The 25,061-nt window shown below is 39.2% G+C and overlaps 3 protein-coding genes and 2 non-coding genes across 5 annotated transcripts; 4 read left to right on the top strand and 1 right to left on the bottom strand.

The window, feature by feature from the left end:
* The first annotated feature begins 1,341 nt into the window (after positions 1 to 1,341).
* On the top strand, positions 1,342 to 9,677 carry ppt2b (palmitoyl-protein thioesterase 2b). The gene is made up of 8 exons (XM_030412722.1): positions 1,342 to 1,839; positions 3,018 to 3,171; positions 3,724 to 3,819; positions 4,221 to 4,328; positions 4,527 to 4,610; positions 4,935 to 5,019; positions 5,870 to 5,924; positions 6,294 to 9,677. The coding sequence occupies exons 1-8, from the start codon at positions 1,645 to 1,647 to the stop codon at positions 6,435 to 6,437; spliced, it is 921 nt and encodes a 306-aa protein (XP_030268582.1). The 5' UTR covers positions 1,342 to 1,644; the 3' UTR covers positions 6,438 to 9,677.
* Positions 9,678 to 10,555: 878 nt separating this feature from the next.
* rps5 (ribosomal protein S5) lies at positions 10,556 to 13,727 on the top strand. The gene is made up of 6 exons (XM_030412621.1): positions 10,556 to 10,667; positions 11,566 to 11,669; positions 11,927 to 12,136; positions 12,735 to 12,863; positions 13,325 to 13,423; positions 13,611 to 13,727. Coding segments are annotated over exons 1-6 (612 nt in total). The 5' UTR covers positions 10,556 to 10,666; the 3' UTR covers positions 13,680 to 13,727.
* On the top strand, positions 11,723 to 11,856 carry LOC115579598 (small nucleolar RNA SNORA3/SNORA45 family). Its single transcript, XR_003983690.1, has one exon. It is a non-coding gene; the product is annotated as a small nucleolar RNA SNORA3/SNORA45 family (small nucleolar RNA).
* Positions 13,112 to 13,243, top strand: LOC115579597 (small nucleolar RNA SNORA3/SNORA45 family). The gene has a single exon (XR_003983689.1). It is a non-coding gene; the product is annotated as a small nucleolar RNA SNORA3/SNORA45 family (small nucleolar RNA).
* A 326-nt stretch (positions 13,728 to 14,053) lies between the features above and the next one.
* Positions 14,054 to 21,572, bottom strand: ddah2 (DDAH family member 2, ADMA-independent). The gene is made up of 6 exons (XM_030412620.1): positions 21,357 to 21,572; positions 19,903 to 20,496; positions 18,788 to 18,976; positions 17,000 to 17,119; positions 16,284 to 16,427; positions 14,054 to 15,417 (listed from the first exon to the last, which is right to left on the bottom strand). The coding sequence occupies exons 2-6, from the start codon at positions 20,200 to 20,202 to the stop codon at positions 15,298 to 15,300; spliced, it is 873 nt and encodes a 290-aa protein (XP_030268480.1). The 5' UTR covers positions 20,203 to 20,496; positions 21,357 to 21,572; the 3' UTR covers positions 14,054 to 15,297.
* Between the last annotated feature and the right edge of the window lie 3,489 nt (positions 21,573 to 25,061).

Genomic DNA, 25,061 nt, shown 5'->3' with positions numbered 1-25,061 from the left:
ATATCCCTGATTCTGATCATCAGAGCAATGCTGGAAAACCTCTCCGATAATGGGCCAGGCGGGTCATTGTTTGACTCACGGTTTATACAGTTTATATGTGCATGTAAACATATATTATTTTTGATTCCATATACTTAAACTTTGACAGTCCTCTTTATATTTAATGCCAGAAAGTTACTTTTGAAACTTACGCTTGTTTAATATCAGACACTTGAAATCTTTTACTTAAGTAATATTTGTGCAGGTGACTTTCACATTTACCTAAGTAATACTTTAATACAAGAGATGTACAAAGAAACAGTATGACTTTTGGGTACTTTTTACAACACTGCTTGTAAAATACTGCTGATAAACCCTCCACTGCAAATCAACAAGGAGACAGAAAGGCATTAGCTGTGATTTGCCTCATTTGGACAGCTGAAACCTCAAATGTGCTTCAAATAAATTATGTACTTTTGTAGGAAATGAGGACTAGAGTACGTCCCTCCATCACCTTCATTGTTTTAAAATGTACATTTTTACCCTGTCTTGTAATTTATCTGATAGGAATGCTTTGTTAATGATATATTCGTATCTTATCATAAGTGTCATAGGTTTATGTAACCCAGCTTTGCTAGTAATGAACCATTAATAAAACCATTAGGAAAAAAAGTGTAAAAGGCTATTACTAATAAGAGGCTGGGGTAAAGATAAGCATGAGACAAATTGGTGAGTGGATGGAGTGACATTAATGTCCTAAATTGGTTATTACAAGCTTATGTAAGCACACATGAGTTTGATTGACAGGAAGAAGTCATGATCAGTTTTGATATAAAAATACAAAGAATATATATATATATATATTTATATATATTATAGATATATTGTTATAAAGGTGCATATAAATATAAATGTGCCTGTAGATGTAATCGGACATTGTTAAAAAGGCATTTTTCATTCCAGCTTGACTTTAAATGGTTAATTTATAATTAACGAAACTTTATTTAACAGTCTAAATATTTCACTTTCACAATCAAATGTTTTGTTATGTATTTATTAAGCCATTGTTTATAGTTTAGGATGTAACTGGTGTTTATAAACCTCTACAGAAGCATTTCATTTCAGTCTGTTAAAAGGGAAATAACTATTAACTAAAGTTGAATTAACTGTAAATGTAACATTCATTAAAGGAGGTTATTATAAAGTGTCACATTGAAATGAAACACCCGGATGATAACATGTGTTAAAGGTGTATTAGCTTATTAGTACATAGTGTACTCATCATATAAACTGACTATTGAAGAAATCAGGGCTCTTCTGTGTACGCGCCGCTGATTGGACGAGCTGGACCCGGAAATGACGTCCATCGCGTCTGCCTCGCTTTTAATTTAAAACCGGAACAAACAGAAGAAACCAAAGCAAAAGGCAGCAGCTGTTATTAAACAGTAAACACACCGGGACGCTGCTTAAACTGCAGTATTTCAGGGACACTGACCAGCGGACTTCAGCCCCTTCTCCACCGCTGCTTGGAAAAAAACAAAAGGGAGCTAAACATGTTAGCACAACATTAGCCAAACCATTTTTATTTTTTATTTATTTTTAAAGTTGTGTGTATTTTTGTGTTGTAAAGCCGTGAGCGTTTTATTTGAGTTGTTCCGAGGTGTAATGAAGGGCTCTCATTCCGCTGCGTCAACCCCGAGGAGGAGGTGGTGGAGGTGCAGCGGGGCGGCCGGGCTGCTGTATCCGCTGCTCGGTGCGTGTCTCTGGGCTGCGGTGGTCGGGTACAAGCCGGTGATCATAGTGCACGGTCTGTTCGACAGCTCAGGGGATTTTAAGAACCTACAGCGGTTCATCAACGAGGTGAGTGGAGGTCGTGAAGACGAGCTGCTCCAGTGTTGTTGTTTTGATATGTTGTGCAGACAAAGTGGACACGTTTTATTACACAGGGTTTGACCTGATACAGTATGTAGTGCAGGCCTTACAGCTTGTGTAACCACATGTTATCAGCACAACACAGACACAGTGCACATTTAATTAGTTTTTCTGTTGCAGTTACACAGGAAAGAGACTGGCTAGAACAATACAATTAAATGTTTTTATAGAGTTGACAATGTGTTATTTTGTCTTAATATAATCTGTAGTTTGCACTCAGATATTCTTCAATGTTCTTCCTGGAAATAACCAAACAGTCTTGAGCCAATCTGCTCTTTTTGTTACCTTAAAGTAAAGTATTACCTATGTAGTTTTGGAGAAGAAAGTCAAACTCTAATATTTACGTATTACATATTAATAAGGTAACCTCGGAAATATTTATTGCAACAAGCTGTTCTCAGAGGAAAATGAGGTCCCCAGAACGCTGGTTGAAGCCAGAAAGCCAAATATAAACAAAGTAAAATGTTACTTTATTTACTTTGTTTGTGCATTAAAAATTCAATGTCAATGTAGATCTTTCTCTCCCGATTTCTTCCCCGAAACTACATAGTGCACCTTTTAAATCGATGATGATTAGATCAGGTGGAGGAGGTTTCATTCAAGTGACGGCTACTTGTGATGATAATGAAGAGTTTTGAATGCACAGTTAAATCCGGCCTTTCCAGTTGTTCCTCCAAACCTCTCACACATGATTTGAAAGAGGTCACACTGTGTTGTGGTTAAAGATGGAGTGAAGTTGCTTAAAGGACATTTTCTGCGGTAAACCAAGATTCAAGTTCCTCTTTTTTTTTTGTCTCTGCCATGTGTGAGAAAGCCGAAACCAGCCTGAAGACATTACTGGAATAAAATTTAAAAAAACAGCTAATCGAAAGCGGAAATCCTCACCGCTCCCTCCATGCTTCAGTTAGTCTGCGCTCCGGTCTTCTTACCAAACAGCCTAATGAATCATCAATATTTGATCAAGCACATCCTGATCAGTTAGTGGCTGAACCTTCCCCTGGAGCTGATAACACAAGATTAGTTTGTCTTGCTCTTAATGCAGAAGTTTGCCTGTTGTTTCTTTTAGCTGTTCAGTACTTGAAACCATCTTCTTCTCCCTCCTTTAGTCTCACCCTGGAACAAATGTGACAGTCATCGACCTGTTCGACAGAAGTGCCAGCCTGCAGCCCATGTGGAAGCAGGTGGAAGGATTCAAGGCAGCTATCTACCCAATAATGCAAAACGCAGCAGACGGCGTCCACTTCATCTGCTACTCTCAAGGTCTGTGAGAAAACACAGACATAAATGTGGTTGTTTGTTTAAGATTATAGAACCGTCTCGGTATGTGTCATTGTTGCTTAAAGTTGACCTCTGAGTGAAACCGCGCTCTGTAAAATTGTAATATTTCACGCTGACTCAGTTTGTTGTTTTATACGCTGGATAGATTTCTTTATGACTGTTGGGATTTCTGCTTCAGTCAGGAGTGGAAACTCCCGTCCAGCTGTTTGGAATTCAAACTGATAAATATTCCAGTTAGTAAAAAACCAGGGGAAGGAACTCACGTGCTGATGAGAACGGATTATGTAAATTACTCATCGGGAAGTTTTAGCAGAGAACATTAATCTTTCTGCGAGAAACTTTCAAATTTAAAATTCTCTTCTTTTAATTTTCCATGTTTTTATAGATAAAAAATCATGATGAACATGACTGTGATAAATAATCTTGTGTAGTCTTTACAGTGTATGAAATAAATGTAATTAGAGCTGAAACTAGTGGATAATGTAAAAGACTGATGATAACGGTACTGTTTTTTTTTTTATTGACTTATCTCAGGTGGGCTGGTGTGCAGAGGAATCCTCTCGACTCTTTCTGACCACAACGTTGAGTCGTTCATCTCCCTGTCGTCACCTCAGGCTGGCCAATACGGAGGTGGGTTCGCCTTCAAAAGCTAATAATATGGTTATGATTAAATCACCTGTAATTAATATTTTGTTGCAGCTGAAGAGCTGGTGTTGCAGTTGGTGGAGACCAAATATAGAGCTAAAAGAGAGTGAATATTGGACTTGCGTTAATCCGGTTGCCAGAAAAACTGCTCCAAATGAAAGATACATTTGCTCTGTAGCTGCTGGATGTGTAAAACAGCAACTGTTTGCTAACAAGTTCACCATATCAACGTTCACAAGGTGATGAAATGTCAATGTTGTGTCCCCAAATAGTTGCCGCTGCCCCCTAGTGGCCATACAGCTCAGTTATTGCAGGTGTAACGTGCTACAGAGTAGTTTTGTGGGGTTTGTTCTTCATCCTGCTCTTTGTCTGTCACTTCCTCTCAGACACAGACTACCTGAGGTACCTCTTCCCTCAGTTTGTCAAGTCCAACCTCTACCACCTCTGCTACACGTCAATAGGACAGAGGATTTCCATCTGCAACTACTGGAATGGTGAGACTCCGAGAATAACTTTCTCATACTGTTGGCAAACAGGAGGTGCGAGTTTGTGAAGTCGTGAAATGAGTTCGTCTTAACCTGAAAATGAGATATTAAGGTTTTCTTTAAATAATGTCAGGTATTAAAATAAAGGGTGTGTATCTCTTGTATCTCGTGAACAAGTGTTGTTTTCTTGTCCTCTCTCTCCCTCAGACCCTCACCACAGAGACCTGTACGTGAACAGCAGTGATTATTTGGCTCTGCTTAACAGTGAGAGATCCAATCCAAATTCAACAGGTCAGCGCATTATTAATGAGTGTAACCGTTGGTGGGCTCACGTTTATCTTTATGATGCAACAGAAGTAAAGTCAGAGTGTTAAATAATAGAAAAGTTATTATTTACTATTACTGTATTTTGTCTTTTTATATAGGGTGAGATGTATAGTGTATTTCAGTGTAACACCACCACTAGCTACGACCTCACTAATAAACATACAGTTGAATTTACACATTTCAACTAAGACTGAACTTTGTAATGCTAGAACGTGTGACTGTTGTACAGGTGTAACCATAAACTGTCCTCTGAGTGTTTACTGACTGTGTTCTGTGTCTCGATCTCAGAGTGGAAGAAGAACTTCCTGAAAATCAAGAAGTTGGTGTTGATCGGAGGACCAGACGATGGAGTCATCACTCCCTGGCAGTCGAGGTCAGTCAGTAGTCTGTATTGAAGCTTATAAAGCTATCAAGTATCAAAAAAAATCTTTCATATTTTTTTTTTTGGAGCCCTGATGAAGACGCAATGGTTGAAAACATGTTGTGTTTTTATTGTTTTTTTAAATGGTTGTCCACAAAGGCTTTTTAATAATTCCTTCCTTATTTATTGATGTGTTCTTTTTTGGAGTGTATCATCGATTGCTCTTGTAGTCTGGCAAAAATGTTTTGGTTGTAATCCATAATCATTTTACCACCTTAGGAGGAAGCTAATGGATTTATAAAGATTAATAGGTTGTACTTTGACAACACGTGTCACGGTCAGCATCCGTGATTTCAGCAGCAGCAACCGCAGTGCATTTCATTCAGTAAATACACTCCTCGTTTTCCTTCTCATCTCCCTTTGAGCACGTCTGAGGGGTTCAAAGGTTGGGGAAATCATTGTGCACTGACAGTGTGTTATAGAGCTTTTGGTCGCAGCTATAAATGAGCAAATGTGAAATCAGCATAGTGCTCTGAAAGACTAGCCGTAGTTAATTGAATTGAATATAGTTAATGCACTCACTTTACCCCTTATGAAAGCCAAAGAAACATAAGAGGTTGAGATCGGAGTCTTTTATCTTTCACACACACACACACACACAGAGATTAAACTGCACGTTTTCTGCCTTTTAGCTTTAGCGTGGCTTCTGTAAAGTCCGCTTGTTCCAGCAAAAAAAAACACTTTCCACGCTCAGTTCACACGTTTTACGGCTGTACAACGATTGCTTTTTTTTTTACAGTGTTTGATCAGAAGACTCTCATGTGATGCTCACACAGTACTCTCTCTTTCTCATGGTTTTTAGTCAGTTTGGATTTTACGACGATAACGAGACCGTTGTTGAGATGCAGCACCAAGACGTGAGTGAAGATCACACTACAGACACGCAAACACAACACTGTTTTATTTTTTTTACAATAATCAAATATTTTGATATTATCTTCACTTAGTCACTTATTTATTGTGTCATCTTACATATAACGTTATAATGCAATCAAATAAATGTAACATCTTTCCAATTAATAAATAACAAAATAAGGTGAACTTCCTCAAACACAAATTGTGTTTTTTGTAGTTGCCAATTAGAAAATAAAGGGCATTTTGCTGAAAAGTGCAGCCCTAAAATCTGCATCTAAACAGCACTAAACATGAAATGCATCTTCATCTTCAATTTAGCCTGAATTACAAAATTATTTAAGTCTTTTCTATTCTTTTTGTTCCTGTCTCAGATATATTTGAGGGATGTCTTCGGCCTGAAGACGCTGGCGGCTCGTGGAGATCTGATCATCTGTTCTGTTCCGGGAGTCGAACACGTGTTTTGGCACTCGAACGAGACGGTGTTCCACATGTGCATGGAGAAGTGGCTGGTGTAGAAAAAAAAAACTCTTTACAGCACACAAACACACACACAGATACACACCCTGCAGTTTTATAAGCTCTGAGCTTCCACCATGTATGAAAGTCTGCCTCTACAACCACTGTAAAGTATCCTTGCAAACACTTGTGAGCTTACTCTTAAGGATCTAATCTCATTTTTTAGGTTAAGTTCTTAACAAATAACTTGGTAATCAAGTAGCAATGTTTTTCCTTTGTGTTTCTGTGGATACATTTTGTTTTTTTATGTTCATTTTAGTAACTACTAGGTTACTTTAAAGGGAATACTTTGATATTTAGGTTAGATGAGAAGATTAGCCAGTTAGCTTAACTTAGCATAAAAGCAGGGGAAAACAGCTACCTTGGCTCTGTCCAAAGGTAACAAAATCCATCTACCAGCACCTCTAACGTTTAGTCACTGACCCAGTTAAAGGTTGTTTGTCCAAATTTTGCAAAAACTAAAGTGTAACAACAACAATTTATGGTTTTTATGGGAGGTTATGTGTTTTTCCTGTTAAGAGCCGTTACGTCCTGGAATCTTGCTGTCACTGTGAGGTTGCCAGGCAACCAGTGGAGGCTCCAGGAAGCAACTGCTCTCAACCAAGAAATAAAACACCATAAAAACTGCAAATTACCCTTTTTACACTACAATTTTTGTGTTGATTTGTCAGCTTTAGTGGCTCTGGTAGGCAACTTCCAAGCACGCTGTTTCCAGTCACAGTGCTAAGCTAATCTAAGCTAATATAACAGTTTCTATTCATCTTAAAGACGTGAGAGGGGTATCAATCCTCGTATCGAACTCTTGGCAAGAAAGTGAATTGCATGTTCCTTTAATGATTTCTTTTAGGCCATGTTGTTGTTGCTGTCAGACAAATCCAGCACATAAAAAAATAAGTACAAGACAAAAACTGTCAGAAGCAACACATTCAAAGGCTTCCATAAACTTGTTAAAGGTTGAACTGATGTTATGTTATTATAGTCTGCAACGGTAATGCAAATCAGACCTTAAAGGAGCACTCCAACAATTTTATGTTGCTTCACGGAAAGGAAAAGGGACACGTGAAACAGAGAAGGATCAAAACTCAATAGAGCAGACGATGAGAGGCTGAAATATCTTTTTATTTTTTTATTCTCAAGTTTAGCCCACAAAATGCTGCAACTTCTATTAAAATCAAACGATGATGTCTTCTGTTAAAACACTTTCTCCCTGGTATTCATCCGTATCTTTCAAATTCCTCAACCTTAGCTTGTAACACAGGCTTTTTTTACCACACTGACACCTGGTATTAAAATGTGATCTTAATCAGGACACGCTGTCAAGATAATGAGAAAAGCATTTTAGCGCAATGTGCAAATGCGTCATGAGCAGAATGCGATCAGATCTACCTGACCACATCCGGAGTTAGTTTCACTTGCATTGTGTTCGGGTCTTAAGTAGGTATAAACGCAATAAGTTATTGTTCAGATTTTTGGAGTGAGTGAGCGAGAAAGCGGAAAGGAACACGACTCTAGTGACTGAATTAATGTCTATTCTGTGGCATAAAAGTGCCAAAAGTTACATTATTTAACAAAACTTTGTGAAAAATGAAAGTGGTGGTATGTGGAAAAAATTACAATATATCTCAAGAAAAAAACTAATTTGTCCAGTTGATTTGCTTTAACAATTCACAGATTTTATCTAGTTACAGAGCATCCTACATGCCAGTTCTGCTACAATCCTGGCAGACCTGACAGAAGATCTTCATATGAAGAAAAACAAAAATCTAATGTTTAACATATGCCGAATTTAAAAGAAGAGTCAAATCATTAAGAATTTGTTGCAGACATTGTTTTAAAAGGCTTATAAAGTTTTCCCTAACTCAACAACCCACCAAACTCAGATTTTTTTTAAAGGAGTCTGGGGCTGTTTTTGTAGTCACCTCACATTTCTCACGGAGGACAGAAATCAGATCTCAATGAGTATAACAAAAGTCAATTTAAAATAACAGGCGTCCACACAAAGGCAAAATCTGATCCTTTTTTTTTTTTTATCTGGAGAACTTATCCGGATACAGAAGTCTTTTTAAAACCTTGTGTAAACGTCTGTGTTTGTCTGTTCCAAGCTGTTTTTCACAGCCTGACCAGCTCATGATTTCTCTTCTTGTCTAAATATTGTTGGAATGCTCCTTTAACTTTCTATAAGAGTTTTAGTTTCTCACTTTGATATACCAATCCCACACACACAGTATTTATCCATGTGTGTGTCTGTGTGTGTTTAGACACACATACCTCAGAACACCATACAACGCAACAGTGCCTGAGTGACGTTTGGTCATCTTGTCTACATGTACAGAATCACTGCCCTGCTCATCTTACAGTGCAGTCATTTATATCTTTCTATCTCTCCATGTTTTAACCCCTGGAGGACTCGTGGTTTCCTGTTCTGTTTTTTTTTTTAGTGTGCACATCTGTTCGTGAATATCATGTTTATTGTACTTATCATGCAGTGCTTTGAAGCTTTATTAGATTAAGCCTTAAACTTTCCCCCTCATTGCCTCAGTGTTTCATGTCCCATACCGAAGTGCTATGGTACACTGCCTTTAGTGACGGTGCTAAAATGAATGGAGAGGGGTGGAGACTGATGTAGAGAAGCCAGAGAGTGGCAGTGCTATATTAGTGTTTACTTTTCCACCAGACTATAGTACAGTACGTGGCAGTCTTTACCTCCCATTACATTTAGATATCTCAGGCGTTTTAGCAACCTTCCTGTTCGTCTGTCTCTGTCGACAAAAGGGATTTCGTACTGTTTGCATTTTGCTGAATGTTAATGGTTGCATGCTGTACTTTCTCAAAAGAAGACAAATGGAAATATCTACTGTAACGATAAAACAAGAAATGAATTACTATTTTAATGCGTAAAGTACGCATTGCACAACCAGAGAAATCGAAGGGAAATGATGAAGATTGGATGATTGTAAATGTTTTAGAGTTTTAAACTTCCAGTGTTATTTTAATGTTGTCGCATCCTTTGTTTTAATGTTTGCTTGTGCAAATGTATTGACCCAACTGCTTAAGATAGGGATTTTGTTACGGGATATCCCCTGTGTCGAGTTTTCTCCCTGTGGATACGGACAGTTTTTTAAAAGTTAAAACAGAAACTATTTTGACACTGGTCCTACAATTTCTACAGTATTTGGTCTGCCAATGGAAATGTGTCAAATGTTGTCTATTCCTCAATAAATAACAGTTTTGAGCATCTATTTTTGTCTTAAATTATTACAACAGACACAATCAAGGAAACACAAAGCGCTTCATAAACGTAAAACAAACTTCCACAGTACAGTTGATCATTAAGCATCCTAACCAGAAAAGACAACTCATTAGTGGCCAGTAAATAGGTCACATATCACAACTATGAATCTGAATAAAAGTAACCAAAAATAAGTCAGTAACAAAAATGCAGAGGAAACAGTACATCAGTTACATTAGTTTTAGTAATTCCGAATTTTTGTTTAGTTTTTTATGCTGCATATTAAAATGCTAAATACCTCTTCCTCGTAATGCCCTATTTTCTATTATTAATAGATATAGCCTACTCTAAATGAGATTTAAAAGAGTCTTTATTGTTCTTATTTAGACTTATACATTAAGTATGTCATGTTTTTGCTCTGTTTGGATTGTTTCTATTTGTTACTGATGAAAATATATTGTTGAGACTTAACTGTGTAAAATATTCTGTTATTTGCTGTGAGTTTAAATATAGGCTATATATATATTTCAACTATAAAATATCAATACACATTCTAAGTGTGTGTATTGATATTTTATTGTCGAAATCTATGTAAAATATAGTAAAAAAGAGTGACTTTTTTTTTTTACTAGATTTTACATAGATTTTACTTACATTTTACTGTTGCTGTTATAAAATTATGTTATTAAATTATATTTCCAAATTTTTTTAAAATCTAATTTTATGTGCAATATTTATTAATAATAATAATTATTTTTATTGCTTTGTTTTATTTTTCTAACTTGTATTTGCAATTGGTATGGATTAGTCTCTAAACATTTTTGTTTACCATGTTGGATTGATTGATTGAGCATTTTATTTCTATCACACTTTAAACTACATTTCCATGCATGCATTGCGTACCGGAAGTAACCGTCCAGCTCACCGGATATCTGCACGCGGCTCCCCGTGAAGGCCCTTTTCCGTCTCAGAGAAGTGTGGTACAGAACGGCAGACACAAGTGAGTGAAAAATTCACCTTTTACTCGCTTCAAATGTGTTTTAGCGTAATATTCTCGGATTATCTGAAGCCGCACAGACTCCCGTTACCCTATAAATCAGATCAGAACACCTCAGTTTAGCCGTAAAGTCGGTTTATTTGCACTAAGTGTTGCCCTACGAGCACAACGGCTCTGAGCGTTAGCATGTGGCTAGCGTGCTAGCACATGTGGAAGCGGCATGTTGGTGAGCCAACAGGATGGATCTCATATTCACCACTTGATTGACACAATGTTGCGATTGTATGCGTACTTTTGTCACGGTTTTCACAACAGAAAATGTCACCTGTGGTATTGCGTGTTAACGGCGGCAATATTTAGACATTAACTAGCTTGTCAGTTGACAAGCTGGCTAACGATGCGTTAAGTTTTAGAGAAGCAGGCTTCAACTCGGGCCCTGCTGTGAAACTGTGGCTCTGTTTAAACGTCTGATCATACCTTACATTTAGGTATACTAATGTTACATGTGCCATGTATAAACATTTAAGAGCTTATCTGTATGCTGAGTGTATACAACGTCGGTTGGATTAGATTGAAAGTGGTTAGTTGTGTGTAAAGCATGCTAGCTATGATGTTGACCTCGACCAGTGTGTTTGAACGGAAAATGCGATTTATCTCATTATTCGATGTTGTTAATGACAGCACGATTATGCTAAAAGTTAAATATGTGGCAATGTCAGGTGTCAATATGACAGATCGGGTTTGCTCCATGGTGTAGACGTGATCAATACCAACTACACAACTGCAGTTTGTACTTCTCATATAAGAATGAGATCACAAAGCCATATGAATTTTGTGAAGCTTTTTTTTCTTCTTTTTCTTGGCTTGAATTAACCGTCTCATTTTTTATTTTCATCCTCAGTGACTGAGTGGGAGACCGCCCCAGCTGTGGCTGAGACCCCTGAGATCAAGCTCTTCGGCAAGTGGAGCACAGATGATGTCCAGATCAACGACATCTCCCTGCAGGTCAGGACCACAATCTCATCTACTGCATTTTAATAAAGTTTTGATTGATGTAAAGCGAGGCTAGAGTCACGCCTCGCCACTGACCTGTTGTCCTGGTGTGCTAGAGTGCTCGCAGAGGAAATGGTCTGTGCTTATTCATTGGCTGTAGTCTGTTGTGACCCCGCCAATCACCATCTCAGACACACTATCTTTTCATTCAACCGGCACCCCAACAATGTATAAACCAGGATGCTTAAATCGCCTCATGTACTCTGCAGGATTACATTGCTGTGAAAGAGAAGTACGCCAAGTACCTGCCACACTCTGGAGGACGTTATGCCGCCAAGCGTTTCCGTAAGGCCCAGTGCCCCATCGTGGAGCGTCTGACCAACTCCATGATGATGCACGGCCGCAACAACGGCAAGAAGCTGATGACCGTGCGCATCGTCAAGCACGCCTTCGAGATCATCCACCTGCTGACTGGAGAGGTATGTACCACTAAAGATCTCAACAATTGTCAATCATGTTTAGTGTGACTTTAAATAGTTAGTATGCTTAAGGTGGCACCATCAGATCAAGGCTGATATTTGAAAGGCAGTAAGTAGGCCATAAACTACAGCAAAGGTTGACCTGAACAGTTTTACTTTGCCTTTTTTTAGACTAAGATTTTTGTCAAAGGAGAAGATTGATTTTTATCAAGTTCAAAACCCTACACATCAATAGTTGGCCTGCTCTAAAGACACTTCCCAGCAACCAGATGATGTTTCTTCTGATGAAACTCGAAAAGAAATATAAGCTGTTAATTGAGAAAACCAAATATAATTCTATATTGCACTCTGAAATTGTTATACATGTATAATCTTATTCCACTTGAATTTGTGTTATAGACATTGCCATTTGTTTTAATTGATGAACATTAATGAGGTAACTGCTAACTGTCAAACAGAGGCCACTGTTGCACACACTATCATAAAAGCAGATAATTTAGCAGATTACCAGCTCCTTGTTCTAGATCTAAGGAGATATCCAGTCCCGTGATTGTCTCTTAATGTTATTTCACCGCTTCTTTTTAAATTTTGTTCCCAGAATCCCCTCCAGGTCTTGGTGAATGCCATCATCAACAGTGGACCCCGTGAGGACTCCACCCGTATCGGTCGTGCCGGTACCGTCAGGAGGCAGGCTGTGGATGTGTCGCCCCTCCGTAGAGTCAACCAGGTAACCACACATTCATTTACATTAAAATGTGTCTCTTTTTCGATTTGGGCCTTTCTTAAGATAAAAGCACAGTGTTGTGCGTTTATATATCTGGCAAATGAGCTGTAAATTCTGTCCTTTTTAAGTGAAAGTGGGGGAAGAACTCAGTTGGTTTCATATTAGATGAAATATTTCTTAAATCTATGTCTTTTAACCAAAGCCTGCAATATTCTCATTCGCTGCAAGAATTGTTTTTATTTGCTGTATTAAGCGAGGCTAGAGTCACGCCTGTATACAACCCGTTGTCCTGGTGTGCTAGAGTGCTCGCAGAGGAAAAATCTTTGTTTATTCATTGGCTGTAGCCTGTTGTGGCCCAGTCAATCACCAGCTCAGATACATTACATACAGGCCAGTGTTTGTTCCACTTAAGTGAATTTGTCAGCATGTCTCACCCTCTCCTGTCCTGCTCTCTTGTCTTTTAGGCCATCTGGCTGCTGTGCACAGGAGCAAGAGAAGCTGCTTTCAGGAACATCAAGACCATCGCTGAGTGCCTGGCTGATGAGCTGATCAATGCAGCCAAGGTAAGTTTATCCACAGACAGCATGTAATGTAAAGTAAGCAGCACTGTTACAGATGCATAATTCAGATACAGTGATGCTTTTTATGTACTGACCTTTTAGAGTGAGGAAGTCTATAATGTGGTCCTTGTCTTGTATTTTGTACTAAATGTATGGTAAAGTGTTTAAAACTGAATTCTTCTCCCTTCAGGGTTCATCTAACTCCTACGCCATCAAGAAGAAAGACGAGTTGGAGAGAGTTGCCAAGTCCAACCGTTAAACATGTTTGCTTTCTAACAAAACAAATAAATTTGAAGAATTTCTGTCATGAGTGCTTTTAATTTTTTTTGTTAAGGTGTTTTAACAAGCTTCACCCACCTCACAAGGCAGTGTGTGATGCTTTTTGGGTAGTGCAGTCAGGAGAGACTTCAGAAATAAGGTCTGAAGTGCAGTGGAGCACACAGATTTAGGTGGGTAACAAACTTGTTAATGGGCCAAAGTCATCTGTCATGGGTCTTTCTGGTGAAGATGCACTCGGCATTGAAACATTAGTCCTGATAAAGTTTAGTTGCTCTGCTTCAATTTTAAAGTCCTTTCACACACTTTCTTTTGGATTCTTTCACATGCACATAAATTACGCACAATCAAGACGACTACTGTCTTCAGTTTTATTGGCATCACTACACTTCAACAAATTCATACATAAAGCTAAAACAATTATAAAAAACACACAACTCGGCATTTCTATTCTTAGCAGCTACATGTCCTTGTGAGTGTTGATAAACTATTTGAGAATCAAAATGGGTACCAAACTGTTTATGTATTATAGACATACAAGCTTTACACTGAGGTGAATCTACAGACATGCATTTAGGTACCACAGATCAAGTCTTACAAACACTGAATTCAGTTTTGTTAAAGGCCTTATGAAGGTATCAAATTTTTATCTGGGTTATTCTCATACCAGTATCAAAAATGTCGTTTGCCTAAAATGCTGGAATTTGTATCACAGAGTACAAAAATCCATGCATCTATCTGATACCAAATAATTTAAGGACATTGCTTCATTCCAGCATTGTCCTATATGCAAATAAGTAATATCTGCAAAAAGGAAGTGATGTGTGTAACTTCAACACTTCCATACAGGGTTAATACTTCACAGCTGTTAATATTATTTCCATACTCTTGAGTTCAGGATTCAGATTTGGTATTTGGAAGGACAAAATCCTAATGGAACGTCTCGTCAAATTAACTTTCTAATTATTTTAAAACGTGTTCCTCTTGCCTGGTGTCAACAGTAATGTTATATTAATGGGCAAGAATCATTAATAGGTTTAAATGAAACATTGCTTATTGGTGGATCCATTCATTTTGTGTTACCTTGTCCAGGTAAAATATTGAAAAAAGATCAGACAGCAATCTGTAGGCCAAATCATGCCTGTTGGTTATCGTCATATTTTGAAACGACATCCTGAATCTAATCTTGTCCTAAATTTAATTCCCTGTGGTCATTAAAAACTCTTAAAAACTTGGTGAAACACTTGTACCAACGCTGTCCGTCAAATTATATAAATGACCAGTCATCTCTGTGATGGTATGTAGAAACTGGAAACTGTGAAGCTACGGCTGAATTAAGTGATTTCATGAATAGTTACGTTAAAGCTGAGTGCTGCACTTTTTGTTCAGCAGGGGGCACAGCAGTGCAATGAACCAGCTACAGAGTCACATTACAGATGTTACAGTCGGATCAGATTCTCACACAGATGCTGTGTGTCAGTGTTTTTCCCCTTTAAATAAATAGATGAGAATGTTAATCTGTGGAAATCTGTGATGTGGCCCATCAGACGCTTCACTTTACCCCACTTGGCTGTGGTTCCTACTGAAGGTCAGAATCGTTTTCAGAAATATGTGTGTTTTCTGTTGATGAGGAGGCAGAGCGAGGACAGGGACGCTCCCAGTTTGGAGGCCTCGCTGCAGGCAGTAGGCAGGAGGGTGTAGTCCTGTAGCTTCTGGAAGGCCTGCAGAGAGGACGGAGAAACACAGACACACTCGTTATCACACTGCACTGGATTCACTCACAGGAAGAAGTTACTGGCCAATAAAAGAGCGAACATGAGGAAAACATGCTTCACTGGCTGGAATTCACAGCAGTAGAATGACTTTCATAATTCACAAGTGTCAGTTTTTTAAAATGACTTAAGAGGCTGTTCATGTCGACTATGTAATCTGGACTTTCTTTAGCATGAACAATATTATCCACTTATTATTATCAAAGTGTTAAGAGAGTGTTAAAAGGAGGCTAAAATGTTAAATTATCTCATAATTATTATCTCATAGTTCATCAACTAGAGAAATGGTGGAGAGTAACTATAGCAGATTACTCAATCATTGTATTTAAGTACATATTTGAGGTACTTTACATGGACAGCTGATGGCTTTAGTCAATATACAAATTCAGATTTTATCAATAGCTGAGTCAGTTTGTCTCCCGTTGTCAAGTCTTATTAACAGTTTGTCCTTTTTCTGTAGTAGTCAATGTTTCCATTGCATAAGAACCTTAGGAGATTCATGTGATTGTTCCAGGGATTTGTCAAATCTTCCAATTTTGCGAGTTATGTTGTCCGAATGATCTTGGACTGGACCTCAATTCTTGCCTATGCTACCTGTCAGGGGTGTTTAATAAAAGTTTGGAACTGTATGAGTTTTTTGGGGAGGTTTTTGAGAATCCAACCTCTAAATCTGTCTCCTGTGATTCACTCAACTTAAGGCTAGAGCTCAATATTACATTTTCATAATCCTTTAATTGAATAAAGATGAGGCTCATTTTTTAACAACCGAAGAAGCAAAATCAAAAAAAGAAAACACACTCCTGAGCTGCACTCACAGAGGCGCTGTCGGGACATTCCTCTGCAGGTCGGTGGAGCAGGAAGTCCCGGCTGGACGGACCTTTGATGTAGACGCAGTTTGCTGCTGATTCCTCTGGAACAGTGAGCACCTCATAATGGTGATCGGTCAGCTGTTCCATCATCTGGAAACAAAGACACACTTAATGTCGCCGTGCACCACCCTGACTGCCACACACACACGCATTACATCAGTCCACTCCCAACATTACATAGACTCGGAGGCAACATCAGTTATTAATATGACCTCAGCAGTCGGGAAATCTGATGTGAGCAGTTCATGTTAGGACAAAGAGAGGGGGAACGCAGACACTAACACATGCACACAGGGTGAAAATGTGTGTACGGATGATAGATAATGAGATCAATATTGTCTGGGGACCGGGCTAATACATGATTTTATAATATTTTGAGAAGAAAACTGTCACATTTTATTTAACTGCATATGAAGTCACTGTAAAAAATCTAATCTTCAACCATAACACACAAATTCTGGGATCATCTTAATATGTGAAGCTCTTGTACATTTTAAACAACAGTGTGGCTAGAGTGTTCATTAAAGCAGGAAAGGGACTGAACACCCTTAATCATGAGTGGGATCAATCCTCTAATCTAACTATCAGAAAATAAAGTGAATATTCCCAAATTCCATTAAAGATAATGTAGTGTATTTTATGTTTATCAAAGCTGACTGTACCCGGAGGGTTTTCTTGGCCCCGTCACTGCTGCTGAAGATGATTGTGTCCGGACCCCCCATGGAGCAGACGTTCTTCAGCCGGGCTCCACCGCAGACGGGGACGGTGGACACAGCAAAGTCCTGAACAGATGGAGGTTGAAAGGTTTAATTAACACACCGTCCCTTCAAACGAGACACGTCCCCTTATCTTGTTTGGGGTCTGTCACCTGAGGGGCCTTTTTTTTTTTCTTTCTTTCTTTTTTTTTAACAGCAGACATACTCCCAAGTAGGAGAAGCTCAAGTGTTAATAATCCCCTTAACAACAACTCTGTTCTGTTTAAGTGTAGGACTTTTACCACCTACAGCTCGACACAAAGCAGCCTGCTGAGTGACTCCGGACTTCCTTGTGAAGGATCAGAGGCAGTCATGCAGTTGCCACCTCTTAGTCTGAACAGTCTTTTATTTGGGCTTAATGAAGCTGCGGTAATTCATGACTTGACCTTTAGAACGTAGCTTTGGAAAAAGACAAGCCCTCCACTGCAAACTTCTCCATCTCTGGTATGACATAAGCTGGTGAATGATTTTCTCCTTAAAGTTTAGGTCAGTTTACAGATCATGCAAGGAAAAAAAACCTACAGTTTGACTAATTTAACGAGCAGCCAAACCTATGTGAAACTCTTGAATAGATGCTGTCAGTATTTCAAGTTTTCAAACTTTTCTGTCATAATGTCTGAAAACTGTTGCTGAGGCGTTTTCCATCTCGTCACGACACACATTTAATGTAAAAACAGAACAAAATGTAAACAGTGGGGAAGATTACTTATTACTATTGTATCCTATTCATGGCTTTATTGAACACAGCTGAAGAGCGACAGGAAACGGGGTTAGAGACGCTCCTCTCTGCAAACATGCGTGTCTGTATCAGATTTCAAAGCCATCCATCCTTTGTCGTGGAGATATTTCCCTCTGAACAAAAAGTCCTGGACTAGCTGACCAACAATGTCATCCACGGCTAAAAATACAAAGATCTAAAACAAACTGAAGTTGCACTTTAAAGGCATCACTCTCTTAGCTGCAAAATAAAAAAAGGAACATAAGCAACATGGCCACTTTGTGCTATTTTTACAATGACGATACTTGGCTATAAATATGTAATAAGCACTTGGGACATATTGTATTGAGAAAAAAAAAACAAATTTTTTTAAATGCTGGTGTAAACATTCGGAGGATGTCTGAGCTGGTCTTCCTCTTCCACCCCCGTTCTGACCACATGAACCCTCCCACCCACACTAATTCATACCAGACACAAACACACACACACACACATAAAGTAACAACGCACACATTCAGCACAAGTGGATGCAAAGTGTGTGTGTGTGTGTTAAGAAAAGTAGAAGTGCGTAAATTGCACTTAAGAGAAGTGAGGGAATCAATACTAATGGGCGGGTCGTGTCGGGCCAGAGGGGGCCTGCTGTGTGGTCTCCATTATTTGGCCAAGGCAGCGACCTCATTTATCAATGTTTACTGATTATAATTCCCCAGAATGCAATACAGCAAGCGGCCACCTGCTCACTTTGGCAGCTGGGTTTGTTTTCTGACAAGCATTTTGGCTCTCAGACTATTTTTGTTGCACTGGGTTACAATTTATGCTGGTCATTTTATGGTTTATTGGTGAGCTTTTGTCTGTTTTTAATAGAGCCAGAAGTTCACACCATCACCAAAAACGCAATATATTAAACTTCCAGTGATTGGAGATCAAGATAAGAGATAAGATAAGAGATATCTGCATCTGCTCTTCGTGCCTCTTACCCTGAAGGTGTCTGCCAGCACCTCCGCCCCCCTGCGGTTGGTGTGGGATGAGATGCCGACAAAGAACTCCCTCCCTGTGAAGAGGACATCGCTGCCCTCCAGCGTGGCCCCTGCGGAGTCTCCCTCCTCAGCCCCCATCTCCACCACGGTCAGGTTGAGCTCTGACATCACCCTCCTCACTGCCTCCGCCTGGAGAGATGACGAGTGAGGGAGTGGAGAAAGAAACACATTCATTCTTATCTCAGATCAATTACATCAATTACTCCCCGAACGACATTTTAGATTCAATTATTATCATTTCATTTAATAATAATTTAATTCTTAATATTCAGTTTTGTTAAGAACACATATGATAAATAACTGCAAACTATTGTGAGAGCTTTCCTGCTGTAGAGGATTCAACATATATAAAGATTAAACTTTACACTTTCCAAAAAAAGTTGCTCTCCCATAAAAGTCCTATTTTATCCAAATACACGGTTTGTTCCACTGAACTTACTAGAAAACTTACAGTAAAATTAAACATAACCAATGATTAACAGGACACGTAGCATTAAACACCACCAAATCACATCTTAACAAATAGGCAATCTTCAGGAAACATTCCCTAAAGGTTCACTGAAGATTTTTTTGCAACCTTTAAAAGTTGTTTTTAAACCTTTACAGAACATTCCCTGAAAGCTGTCTTAAGATTAGTGTGTAAAAACCTTTAGGGAACCTTGAGGTTACGTTCCTCAGAGGTTCTGTTAAGGTTTCAGAAAAGCAACTCTCAGAGAATCTTGATGGAATGTTCCTGAAATGTTGTCTGAAGGTTATATTCGTAGCCTGAAATGTGACGGTAAGGGTTAGAGGTTGTATCTACTATTCAGTTCATAGTGTATAGTGTTATTATTACAGTAATAAAGTTATATAATATAATAAAGGTAACAGTAAAGGATCAACGACAAAATAAACAAGTGAAATATCGGCTGCAGGCTGATTTCACACCATCCTGATATGAGCTGAAACACATGGCTGCTACTAACTGCCCTTTATCTCACAAATCAAGATTAAGTGCAGAGGATTAGGCAGCAGACACGACTAGACTAAAGCCATTGTCTTCTCCCCTGATTTACCTCGCTGCGTCTCTGCTGTTTGAAGGGCCTGGTGATGAGCGCCGTGTCTCCCTGGATGACCGCCACATCCTCTATTCTCCAGCTCTCCGGCAGCTCGGGGTCAGGGGGGATCTCGATCAGCTGCAGGCCCACCTTCTGCCTCAGGGCTCCCGTCAGGCAGCCAAACTGACGCTGAGCTTTGGCCAGGTCCACTGAGACCTCCCCGTTCTCACGACTGTCTCCCACCACTTTCCCAAAGGTCTCTGGGATGCCCCGCACCACGGCGTGGGTGAATTTGCCATAGGGGCACATGTTTGCCATGATTGCAATAAAGACTGTATGTCGGTAAAAAAAAAAAAAAAAAGAAAAGTCGTAGCAAGTATTGGTGTTCTGCCAAGATGCCAATAAGTTTGCTCTGCCAGAGGACGAGCGAGAGGTAATTAAAAGATGTGTATGTTGAACTCTAGAGGAAGCTAATGGGATGGATCAAGAGGTCCAGGAGGAAAGTGGAGAGCATCATCATCCCTGTCTGTCTGTCTCTGCTTTCATTCCAGTACTCCACCGGCTACTCCTCCATCTGCAGGCACCAAGAAGCAGATGCAGAGGATCCCAGCCCTAAGACAGAGGGGGAGAGGGACACATTAACAAGGCTGTGTTGGTTTTGAGGACCACTCTGGTTTGAGGAGGTAAGTGTCTCCCACATTATTCTGCAGATGAAGAAGTGTGTTTATGTGAATTTTTTGGAGGAAACAATCCATCACCACATGAAACATTCAAGGCCAGCTGAAACAACACACAGAGACAGCAGCGTGGAAATTAGACAAAAGGGGCATTGTTCAAGGTTAGATTATAAAGAAACATTATTCAAAAGCCCAGCAATATGCTGCAAGGCCTTTTCCATGTTTGGGCAGTGGGTTAGATTTGGGACAATTGCCCTTTTATCATCTTCCCTGTAACTCACAGCGGTCGCCCACTGTGAGGCTGCAGAGAGGGACCTCCACACAGGATGTTTCCTAAATCGGCTTCATAACTTATGCAACAAGTGCTGGGCTTTGATATCTATTTTTATTTTTAAAAGCAGGACATATTTTGGTATTTTCAGAACACTTACCTGCAAGTTAAGGCTAAAAATAATTTTAAAAAAAACACAGCCAGCAGTGCTTGAAATTAGTATTTCTTCTTGTCTATGGTTCCCACTTGTCAGACAATAATATTTCTCCTGATGTGATTTTCAATATTCAGTGCCCTGTTTAGTTTTTCAGTGATCCAGCTGCCATAATGAATGAGACAGCCACAGACAGAACAGACCATGTTAAATGTCCAGCTGCAGGAGTGCACCGCCCAACAGTTCACTGCTCCTTCCCCAAATACTTCTGATGCTGTTCCACATCTTTCTAACGGGGGGGAAACTACCACCAACACCCGCAGAAGTTGAACAAAACGACAAATTCCCACGTAGAGTAATATCTGCTTACCTTTTGTTAAGTGTCGCAGCTTCCACGCTCGGCCGCGTTTCCCCGTGTTTGATTTAATTTCTGAACCGACCCAGTTCCCGTTATCCACTCGCTCCCTTTTTCCCCCTCTCGTCTTTCTCTGGCGAATGAACTGCTCGTCAAGATGGCGGCTGTGAACGCGCACGTCTCCGGTGACGCTTCAGAATAAAAACGGCTGCTAAAACCTGCACGTTTAGCTTCGCTGTTTTATAGGACTAACCGATTTCAACACATCATACTTCATTTAATTAAACAGCTAATGTAGTTAAACTCAAACGCAGTTGTGGTGGAGCGAGAACAACGCGGCTACAGCAACTTTGTTAAAACCATGGACCGTTATGCTCTTATTTTTTAGAGCCGAAATCTCCACACTTCCGGTCTTCTTTACGTATTAATGGCGGGTTTGACGACGCTCTCCCACCCCCCATCCCCCACACGTCCCGACCGGACTCTATCCACGTTGGTTTGATTATCCAGCGTTTGTTATTGACTTTCAATAATGGTGAAAGTAGCTACACGTAACATTGATCAATAACCAAAATCTACAAAAAAACCCTAATATTTTGCCTTTAAAATATTTCATGTTTAAGTTTAGAGTAGAATATCAAAAACTCCAAGTTAAATGGGGCACTGTGTAGTTCTAGGGAAGAATTCAAACTCAAATTTCAATATTCACAATATCAATGAGGTAAAAGTACAACTTTACAACATTTGTCTTTTCTACAGTTTAATAAACAAGCTGTTGTCAGCGGATAATAAAGTCCCAAAACCACTGTTTGAAGCTAGAAAGGTGGCGCGGTGCACCATATACAAAGTTAATTTATGTTGTCCTTTAAGACAAAGACAGTTTGTTAATTAAGCTTGTTCATTAACAAACTGAAAATCTTTCTCTTTTGATTAAAATGTCTTCCCCAAAACGACATAGTGCCCCTTTAATCAACTTTTTAAACACTGAGGTACCACCTTCCTCTTTAAAGGTGAAATATGTCTGAATTTTGTTTTAAAACATTCAAGAATTAACATTATCAACAGTTTTGACCTAATGTCAGAGCCATCTATTTATTGTGTCGCAGAGATATTTAAGTTAGCATGCTAACCAGCTAGCCTCAGCTAACCTCTTTCTCCATGCGGTCCAAAGTCCAGCCAACCGAACTGAAAAGCTAACAGTAGCTACAGTCATTGATATATAAACACAATACAGTAAAACGTTATTCTGACATGCTCACAAAATATGTTATAAGTGGCAAATTGTTAAGCAGCGTAATGCACCTTCAAGCTAATCACAAATAGTAACCTAATTCATCCGCGTTGTCCAGGATTAGATTTAAAATAGTAACATTAATCTAACTGTACCATTATTTTTTTCGGGACATTGAAGATTATGAAATCCACCTGATATCAACATTAGCTAGTGATCTTAGCACGAACATAGGAGCGGATTTCCAAGCTAAACATTAGCTAAGGCTAACGCTAGCTTTTTGTAAGATATTTCACTTGGGGTCTTACGAAAACCTAACTTATTAACAGTGTTTAGAACTTAATGACTTCGATAAACTCTAACTTTCAGGTTATTTATCTTAATGAAGAGCAGTTTAATTGAGTTGTAGCTAGCTAAAGCTGCCTACGTTATTGATAAATGATAGCATAAGTTAACCAATTTGACCCCACTAATGAAATCCCTACTTGTGTAACATAAAAGCCTCCCCTGACACCCTTTTCTTATACTGAGACACTGATTTAATGATGGATTATAGTATTTCTGTGAGGTTTAGGCCCACTAGGATTAAGGCCTCCTATTTAATATCCTCGTTTTAATCCAGACGAATTGTTTATGAAAGGTCAGATACTGTATCAACAGCCCTGCCAAGATGCCAGTATCTGCCCTTTGAACAAAAACCTAGACTGTCTGCTGTGAATCAAAAAGTCAATATTCTTCTCACCTCTCCCACAGCGGTCTAAATAAATGGCTGCATTAACCTTATCAGCCTCCAAGTTGATTTATTTCAGCAGTTCTCAGCTCATTGACTTCACTTGTCTCTCCCTTTCTAAATCATCATAGATTATGGCCTGTGACGCTGTGAGGCTGAGATACGGTTGTTGGCGGTTTTTGTCTGTGTGACAGGACAAAAAATAATCTGGCTTTCCTGAAATGTGGGTCAAATGATGTTGGACACTGTGGAGATTGTTGGATAAACAGGACGCCTCATCAGGTGCTATTGAAAAAGCTCTGTATCTCTGTCTAGTTAACAGCGTTTACAATTAATTGATAATCAGCCTTGTTTTGCTGACATTTGGCAACTGACGTGTAGAGGTTCGCACAGCAGCAATGTAAACATGCATAAACACATCCTAGGTAACAGATGGCTGCGATTGCGTGTATATAAACATGCGTGGCTACTTTTTCACTCAAAGCAGCGCAATATTCCCTTCTACTGACAAGACGGAGCTACTGCAGCCAAGGTTGCTCAACAAGCAAGAGAGGGTTAAAGACACAGAGTGACGAAGAAGACAGAAAGACCAGATATGTGTGTGTTTTTCTGCGCGCAGAGGTGGAAAATGAGACGGAAAATGTGATGTTGATGTAATAGAAGAGGGGGAAATGTGGAGGGATGGAGGATGGGAGGTAAAGGGCACAGACAGGATTAAAGAACACCATCTGTCCACTGAGATCCTTCAGCCAGTACACAAAACATCCCCGTCAAACATGGCCTCAGCAGGGTCACCACACACCAGCACTGTCTGAGTTCAAATAGTCTCCTCCGCTCCACTACAATCATATTTTCGTGAAAAGTTTGTCCTCTGCATCCACCTATTATAAAACATTTGACATGAATGGACTTGATTTTCTTTTATTCAGCATTCATTAATAGATACCAAATAATTGAGTGTGTTCAAATTTTTTCACAATCAACATTGATTTTTATCAAAATCTTCCCATACAAAATTTTGTAAAATACTGTTAATATAACATATATAGATGAATCTATAGCCTACGAACAAGCACTATTTCTTAGCCTTTGCAAAGCTGATATATGGAGATAAAATACAGTTTTCTAAGTGTAGTAAACTGATTTAAGGTTTCAAAAGTCAAAAGAGAGTAAAAAAAACAAGATGTGCAAATCAAAAAGTGTGTAATATCCAAACAACCTTAATTTACTCACTCCAAATGGACAAAAGTGAAGCTGGTTCTGCCACTTTCTCTATTTCACACCAAACTCCATTCAAAAATCTATGATTTTTAAACAAAATGCACACATTCCAGCAACTTTAGAGAATCATACATGTTTTAATGACTTTCATGATTTTTTGCTCATCTCATTTCGGCACACAACATGTCACCCACATCATCTTGATTTAACAAACAGCTAACTTATGCTGAAGAAACCGGAGCGATATTCTAGTCAACATTTGAGGAGGAGAAATAGAAATCATACTGACTGGAAACATCATCTAGAGCATCAGTGATATATGTGAAGTGAGATGTCTGCTCAGATCCCAAAGGATACTAAAGATATTGACCCCAGCTACAGTCTGTTCACCCTGCTGCCATCTGACAAGAGATACATAAGTACCTGCTGCTGTACCATCAGACTACAGAGCAGCTTCTTTTCTCAGGCTCCTCAATTCATTTTCCACACTCCATTTCATGAAATACATAGTTAAGTTCCTTTTCTCCTATGTAGCATA

This window comes from Sparus aurata, chromosome 3 (assembly GCF_900880675.1).
Source record: "Sparus aurata chromosome 3, fSpaAur1.1, whole genome shotgun sequence".
In the NCBI taxonomy this organism is placed as follows: Eukaryota; Metazoa; Chordata; class Actinopteri; order Spariformes; family Sparidae; genus Sparus; species Sparus aurata.
This window is presented reverse-complemented; position numbering and strand designations above follow the sequence as displayed.